The sequence below is a fragment of the Monomorium pharaonis genome, chromosome 5 (genome assembly GCF_013373865.1).
Source record: "Monomorium pharaonis isolate MP-MQ-018 chromosome 5, ASM1337386v2, whole genome shotgun sequence".
In the NCBI taxonomy this organism is placed as follows: domain Eukaryota; kingdom Metazoa; phylum Arthropoda; class Insecta; order Hymenoptera; family Formicidae; genus Monomorium; species Monomorium pharaonis.
In genome coordinates, this window is record NC_050471.1 from 10,332,390 (window position 1) to 10,340,378 (window position 7,989).

At 30.1% G+C, this 7,989-nt stretch overlaps 2 protein-coding genes across 3 annotated transcripts; one reads left to right on the top strand and one right to left on the bottom strand.

Annotated features, from left to right (window-relative positions):
- Nucleotides 1-510: 510 nt before the first annotated feature.
- LOC118645681 lies at nt 511-2,575 on the top strand. The gene is made up of 3 exons (XM_036287299.1): nt 511-573; nt 1,210-1,378; nt 2,194-2,575. The coding sequence occupies exons 1-3, from the start codon at nt 526-528 to the stop codon at nt 2,394-2,396; spliced, it is 420 nt and encodes a 139-aa protein (XP_036143192.1). The 5' UTR covers nt 511-525; the 3' UTR covers nt 2,397-2,575.
- Nucleotides 2,576-3,112: 537 nt separating this feature from the next.
- On the bottom strand, nt 3,113-7,078 carry LOC105829595 (CDK5RAP1-like protein). 2 transcript variants are annotated; one of them, XM_012668592.3, is made up of 9 exons: nt 6,932-7,078; nt 6,454-6,558; nt 6,050-6,362; nt 5,733-5,975; nt 5,310-5,517; nt 4,820-5,140; nt 4,429-4,750; nt 4,162-4,311; nt 3,113-3,930 (listed from the first exon to the last, which is right to left on the bottom strand). In XM_012668592.3, the coding sequence occupies exons 3-9, from the start codon at nt 6,342-6,344 to the stop codon at nt 3,709-3,711; spliced, it is 1,761 nt and encodes a 586-aa protein (XP_012524046.2). In that variant the 5' UTR covers nt 6,345-6,362; nt 6,454-6,558; nt 6,932-7,078; the 3' UTR covers nt 3,113-3,708. The 2 variants fall into 2 exon arrangements, with proteins under 2 accessions (XP_012524046.2, XP_012524047.2); XM_012668593.3 differs by lacking the exon at nt 6,932-7,078 and adding an exon at nt 6,752-6,893.
- Nucleotides 7,079-7,989: the final 911 nt, after the last annotated feature.

Genomic DNA, 7,989 nt, shown 5'->3' on the forward strand with positions numbered 1-7,989 from the left:
GTGTAGAAAGTGAATATGAATGCTTAAACATGTCGAAGAAGAGCGATGACGAAGGAAAAGAAGAAAAGAAGCACAAATATTTACCTTGTCTATTTAGAGAGGCGTGAAATCGCTTCAGCAAGAATGGAAAATCTCGGGATATTTTAAGCTTGGATTAGCAGTTGCTACAAAACTTTCTTAAATTTTATTATAATAGTATCTGATTATAAAAAGTATCTTGTTTGCCCCAATAAATTTTAAGTTTATTTAGCATATTTTATAAAATTTTATGAAAAATGTTTTATGGCAAACCGAATATAATAAATGAATTTATTAGCAAGTGCACAGGCAACTTCGAAATTCAGCGACGTAATACTCTTTTGGATGAAATCCATGACAACAGATTTACTGTTATTAAATTAGAATTCTAGAGTCTGTGTGAGTCATCAGTGACGCAAAATATATAGAGAAAATCAACGAAAAACTCAAGCTGAGTCATTCTTTCTTGGAAGTAAAAAAAAAAAAAGATTATTGAGTTTTAAATGGATGGCTATTACTTTAGGAATCCGTCTCAGAGGGTCGATTCTTAAATTTGTACAAAAAAATTTCGCATAAAGTAACGCTACGCGTTTAATGATTGATATATATACCTTCTAGATCTCAAATTACATACCAATCAGTAAGGGTGCAGCGTTATTTTCGTATGCAATTTTCGTATGAGTTTAAAAATCGGGCCCCGAGGTCACTGCCGAACAGCTATTCCGAATTCATTTTATACATACATTTTATAGATTATTTATAATTGTTCAGTAAGATAACAGAGATAAAGACTATCGAGCAATCTTGTATTAACAAGAATTTTATACATGTAATTTTATGGTAATCAATCAAATGACCATTATATAAAATTATTTATGCAAAATGGTGGGGATAAAATGTTCAACAAATTATATTAGATCTTTTTTTTCTTTGATTACATATTTTTATCATGTATTAATTATTATTTTAACTAATTATTATTTTAACTAAAAAATTTTTTTGTGAATATTATTTCTGAGCACTAATAATAATGAAATGTTGTGGAGGCGACCATCCACAGCACGTCATCACAAAGAGCATTGACTCAGCCTGCATTGCATCTGCATTGCACATCACCAGACACCAGTACCACTGCTGAAATTCCATGAATATTTCACATCGTAATTTTTCACGTTTCCCCCTCTAATTTAGCTTTTGCCACGTGATCATAGTTTCCCTCTCCGCCATCGTGCTACCAGTTTAGAACAGCCTAAAGCTCCGGCGTTCTTACCATTCGTAAGTTTAGTTTCGGTTGATTTGCATCATTGTTGTATCATTGTTCTCGAGAGCCCGATCGAAAACATTATGGAAGTTGCCAAAGGTAATTTTGACAGACTGGAGTTTGTATTTGTGTTCGAAATTATACAAATCGAAATTTCTGAAATTGTTACATTTAATTAATTGTGTTTAATTATTTTTTATTTAGTTTATATTTTTACATTTAATTTAAAATATCTTTTACGTTTCATATATTTGATAAATGCTGGTAAAAACTTTAATTTTTAGCTTTTAAAAGATTGAAAATTTTTTATTCAAACGGGTTTTTTAATTCTGTGGTATATCTATACTACAATACATTTTAAAAATGTTGTATTTATAAATGTTATTAATAATACAATATTAATATTATTAATAATTTTTTTCCGTATAATTTAAAGTTTTTTAATTTAAAATTTAAGCGTATTATAAATAACAAAAATCAATGCTCTTTCTTTATCATACAAACATATTTTCTTTATATTAATATTATTTATTTTATTTGTAAGTTTAAATTTTGCATAGAATTTTGCGTTGTTAAAAATAGCCATAAATTTGTCAATTTTATTGATAGTAAATTACTGGCTATTGCTATATAATAATTTTAATTTATCAATTATCTGATATTTATGTAATGTTTATTTATTTCTTAGAATTCCCGTTATTATTTGAAATTTATAACTTTGTTTTCCATTCTCATTTTAATCTTTTAATATTAACTATAATTTATTTACTTTAATCAAGATATAATTAATTAACTGCACTTACGAAATATAATGTATAATAACCAAAACTTGATCGATTAAAATGAAAGTTATTTTAAAATTATTACTGATATTTGTACAATTTAACTGATAAGAGTATAATACGTTCTTTTAGTAAATGATTCGAGCAACAGCCTCGTCGAGCAATCAATGAACGTAACATCAGCGACGAAATCCGTCTCAACAACGAAATCTGTACAAAGTGTTCAGACGAAATCAGTCGTGGAATCATCGACCTCATTAAAATCCGTCACTTCCTCATCGACCAGGAAGCAACAATCGATGGAGTATGAAGAAACGGTCGAATATAGCGATTAATATGATTGGAGTAATCCCCCCCTGCTAATTAAAAAAATTAAAATAAATTTCTGTAATTAAAAAGACATCGAAACAAACAAGGAGGAAGTAAAAACGTAATGGAATTCAGTTCGATTTTATTTATTGTGTATTCAAGAAGTTGTGAAATCTTGAATAAAAGGAAAATGTTTTGTTACGAACGCCACTTGATTCGATCTAGGACCATTGCACCAATCTCTCTCTCTCTCTCTCTCTCTCTCTCTCTCTCTCTCTCTCTCTCTCTTTCTCTCCCTCTCTCTCTCTTTCAAGTTAGTCTTTCAGGACTGAAAATCATGATCTTTATTTGATGCATTCTCATGCATGCTCCAAGATAACTGTCTTGGCAAAGTTATTTTCGATAATTTTATCATTGCCTTTAAGAGGTAGTAATTAATTTAAAATCTGATATTCTGAATGGATTTGAACCTGAACAGAGAGCAAACGCTTAAATCTATGCTATGATTAAATCAATAAACCAGTTAATGCATTAGTCAATGAACAAATAATTAAGAAATTACACCAATCAATGAATATACTATATAAAAACAATATAATTAAAGTTTCAAGTAAAAAGTGATATTTTAATCAAATTAAATTTAAAAGATTAATTTACGGTTTATTATTTTTTAATCTTATCATTTTTATATTTTTCTTAAACAATCTTAAATAATTTCTTAAACATTTATAGTTACTGATGATTATTCAGCGACTGGTACAGTAATCTTTATTTTTCTTACGGAAATATTTGTACACAAGAAATGATCAATTCATAATTTGTGAGGTTTAAAAAAAAATCAATAATTAAATTGTATACTGTTTCTAAATTTGACTTCGAAAATCAGTGTTAATGCTCGCGAAGAATAATCAAGTAGAGTGGCAAGTTAAGACATCCACTCGTCAAGATTGCACACCGAAATAATGTACCCACCGCATTCACTGTCGCGATGATATAACGAAGAAAAATACGAGTCAAAAGAAACGGATAAAACAAAAAAATTGAAAGCATGTACGCGAAGAAAGGTTTTCAAGTGTGTGGATCTCATTCAATTGATGTGGTTAATAATAATAATAAATCATCTATTGCTTTTCCTTTTAAGAATTTTTCTAATTACGTTTCTATCTATCTTCTGAGCACGTAGATTGCTCGCTCATGAATATAATAGTGTATTATTTAAGTATTTATGTTAACAATTTTTATTCAGTCGTAAACCATATCATCGCTTTTCAATTTTTGCCGAGCCACCGGAACTCCGGAGCTTTATTACATAAAATAATAATAATAATATAATAGTCGTTATTTGTTTAATAAATGTTCGGTGATTGAAGAATGATATAAAGGTATTCCTTGTAAAGACTGTGAATTGGCGTTGTCAATTCGTACGACAACATAATCACCAGCTTGTATTCTCCTTGTCGTAATGGAGTGTTGAGCAATTGGGATAGCCGCAGATGGTAATATAACTCTCACATTTCCATCATTTCTACTTTGTAATTTTTGATCAGATCTCTTACTCGTCTGTCAATAGAAAATATATATCAGTATAAAATCTATTGTTCTCATTCTTAAACAATTTGTCAAAAAATTAAAATATTTATAAATATCTTAATATATTCAATATGATATACAGCTTTATAAAATATAAGATTCAATTGTTTATATAAAAAAAGATTAAAAAGACAAAGAAACATGAAAAAGAGATGCCATTTTTTATAACATGTATATTAACAACAAAATTGGGAAAATTACACTTTCTACGAGAACAAGTTGATGTTGTCCTATCTGTGCTCTATTCAATTTTTCCACCTCTTCTCTATATAACTTAATCATACGATTCATACGATCCATCTTTACATGCGATTCAACATCATCCTTGTATCGTCTATGTGCTGTTGTTTTCTGAAGAATAACATATTTGCAAAATATACATATAATTATCAATTTTAATAGCAAATTAATAAATTTATTAATTTTTATTTGATATCAATTATCCGAAAAAATATATAAATATTATACCTCGCGCATGCTATAAGCAAATAAATATGCATTATTGTATTTAACTTCTTCTATTAGCGACAATGTATCTTGAAACTGCTCTTCTGTCTCGCCGCAGAACCCGGCGATGAAATCACTGGAAAAATATACATGTGGAAGAAGATTCCGTATATGATTCACCAAATCTAAATACGCTTCTCTAGTGTATCCTCTTCGCATTCTCTCCAGAATCACAGAATTGCCACTTTGAGCAGGCAAGTGAATCTGCTTACAGATATTCGGTCTTTCGGCTATCAAATGCAACACCTCATCAGGAAAATCCTTGGGATGAGGCGATGTAAATCTGGAGATTACTATATATTAAAATATATCCAAAAACAGTGAGGGAATTAATTATTACTTTATAGATTACCTTATTCTTATTTCCGGATTAATCAAGGAAACTTTGTCCAAAAGGTCGCTAAACCTCAAACCGCCCTTCTTATTCTTGTAAACCGTTTTAAAACCTTTGGCGAGCTGGGTCTTTGTATTAGCTGATAAAGCGAATTCCGATTTCGATAAATCTCTATAACTATTCACGTTTTGTCCAAGTAAAGTTATATCTTTTACACCTTGGTCCGACAACTGCTGGACTTCGTCAAGTATGCTTGCGATCGGTCGGGATCTCTCTCTCCCTCTTGTAAACGGTACAATGCAGTAAGTGCACATGTTATCGCAACCTCTCATTATAGAGCTGTAAATTACATATATAACTTCATAAAAATGAAAGACATATATATTTAAATATGCATAGTGTGTAAGTTGCAACATAAAATTTTAAGTACAGCAACAATGCAAACAATGCAAAAAATAGACTTATTATCATAGTCTATTATATATTTATAAATAGGTATATACGTTACATATATGCTCCTATAGAATCCTGATTAAGTCTAACTGGCGTGACATCTGCATAAGTTTCATCAAATGATAATACAACATTAACAGCTGTTTCATCATCCGTTACTGCCAGAAGCCTTGGCAAATCCTTATAACTGTCAGGACCCGCTATTACATCTACAAGCTTTCCCCTATCCAATATTTTAGTTTTTAGGCGTTCAGCCATACATCCTAATGCAAATATTTATTCTTATAACTCAAGATCTGAGCCTTTTGATACTATGGGCTGGTTATTCCAACTTCTTGGTAAATTTATTTACCAGGTAAGCATGTGTCTATCTTCATTTCTTTTCTTAAATAAATAAAGATAAACATATATTTATCTGATAGGTAAGTTTACCAAGAAGTTGGAACAACCAACCCTATCAAATATTAATTATGCTTGCCTAAGAGACCAATCTTCATAGACTTTCCAATCACCCTCCTTCTCTTGTTTCTCAAGCCGTTAAAATTCTCCAATTTATTCCATACCTTCTGCTCAGCACTGTCCCTAATGGAACAGGTGACAAGCAACACAATATCTGCATCGTCCAGACATTGTGTATGCTGGTAGCCATGTGATTTCAATATCGACCATATTATATCAGCATCATTCACGTTCATTTGACAACCATAAATCTCAAAATATACTAATATAAACAGAGAAAGTAAAGTAAATGATTTAAAGGACAAAAACACAATAAATCTTATAGATATAAAAAACCTTTTTGATTGTCACTACGAATGCTCTGAATATAAGGAACCGGTTCTTCACTGGGAATATTGATAATAGATGAACTCAAGAAGTCCTTTAAGGATGGTCCATCTCTAATATTCCTTGTTGGTTTCTGATTTATAGCAGTTTGTTCAGTTACATTTGCATTAAACACGGATACATGCGAAAGCATAGGAATCGTTTCATGGATCATGCGACAATTTCGCAGTCGGTGAAGATTCGCACATTTCTGTTGTAGCAAATATTTTCTGAGACAGTTTCTGTAATATATTCCTCTCGACATGGTGGAACCTAATGTCGACTATGGAATTAAAATTGAAGACGTTACATGTTAAACAATATAACAAGGATATATATATCTATATATATATAATTAGATGTTTAATAAATACCGGATGTTAAAACGTTTATTTCTCTTCAGTTCAATTAAATTCAATTTACAATTAAGCTGAAGGTTTTTTGAGATGATGAATTTAGATGTCTTCAACTTCTTGGAACTGTAAAGTACATGAATCTTTGATCTCAATTTTGACGTGTTCTCAAAATTCACTTGTATGTTCTCTTGAATTCCACAATAACACAATGAATAAAAACTAATGTAACGTGTAAACTTAACCTATTTTACTCAAAAGGCAGAAGATAAGCTTATTACATAATATTAAAATAAAGATTGCAATGACAATTGCTTACAAATACTAAATGTATTCTTTCGTGTAGGGATTCGTATCACTTTAACTATTTTTTAAAAATAAAATTAAAGACAACTTTAATAATTACACCCGCATCGAGCAATTTTATAGGTTAGAAAACCGGTGCGCGGGATAGATACATTCAATCATTGAATACAAATGTCTGTATAATATACAATACCTGATATGCGATAATTTTATTCTTTACTATTCTGTTCTATTTGTTGGATTCAGTAAAATAAATTATATAACCAAAAAATGAGTAAATTGAGGTGTTCCTTCTGTACTTGAAATATACATACAACGTAACACTAGAGCTCAGCAGATTCAGCCAGTTAGGGAAAAATAAACTTTTATTTATACAATTTGAACAACGAAAAAATCGTTCATACTTCAGGAAAGAAAATACACAACAAAGAGGTTTCTGTCAATTTGTTTATTCGCTTTTTTTTTCGAGATTTTTACTTCTCGTTTTACCTAAAATATAAACGTAAAAACGGGACAGTCCTTTCAATATGAATCTCATCTATAATAATTATTATTAATACACGCCTTATGTACACTTTCATATTATACAACAATGCAAGAGTTGTCGGTATTACTATTACAGGTGTTGTGAAAAAATAGTAATTATAACATTTATCAACACCCTAAATGATACATTAAAATGAGGTGTATAATACAGACATTCCACTCCATGCTGTCATGTAAAATGAGAATATCAATATCTGACCCCCCCCCCCTCCCAAGAAAAATTATATATTTTTGTTTTTTCTTTTTTCAAGTTATATATTTTCATTCAAGAGTTTAAAAAGCAGAAACATCTTCGATTTAAATTTCATCTTTTCATCTATTCATATAAAAATATCAAGCAATGGTCATTATGTTAATGATTGGATTAGCATATTGTAACAAATTAGCATGGAATACTGTCTGCATTATGTTTGGTTTTTTCTGTTGACAGGTCCAGTAAACGTGGCCACACATGAATTATACATAATACTCATACATTATCGTTGAACATGACGCATCAATTCTGTAGCTTCTCTACTGACAAAGTCTGTGTAGCAAACGCCTTACAAAATTTACTATCAACAGATTTGGTATATTTTGGATATTTTGAGTCACATCGCAGTTTATTGCTAAAATTTTTGCACAAAATTAAATACATAATTATTAAAGCTATCACAACAGTGTGCAGAAACGCGATCTTGCTTTGGTGAGGCACACTGTGCACAC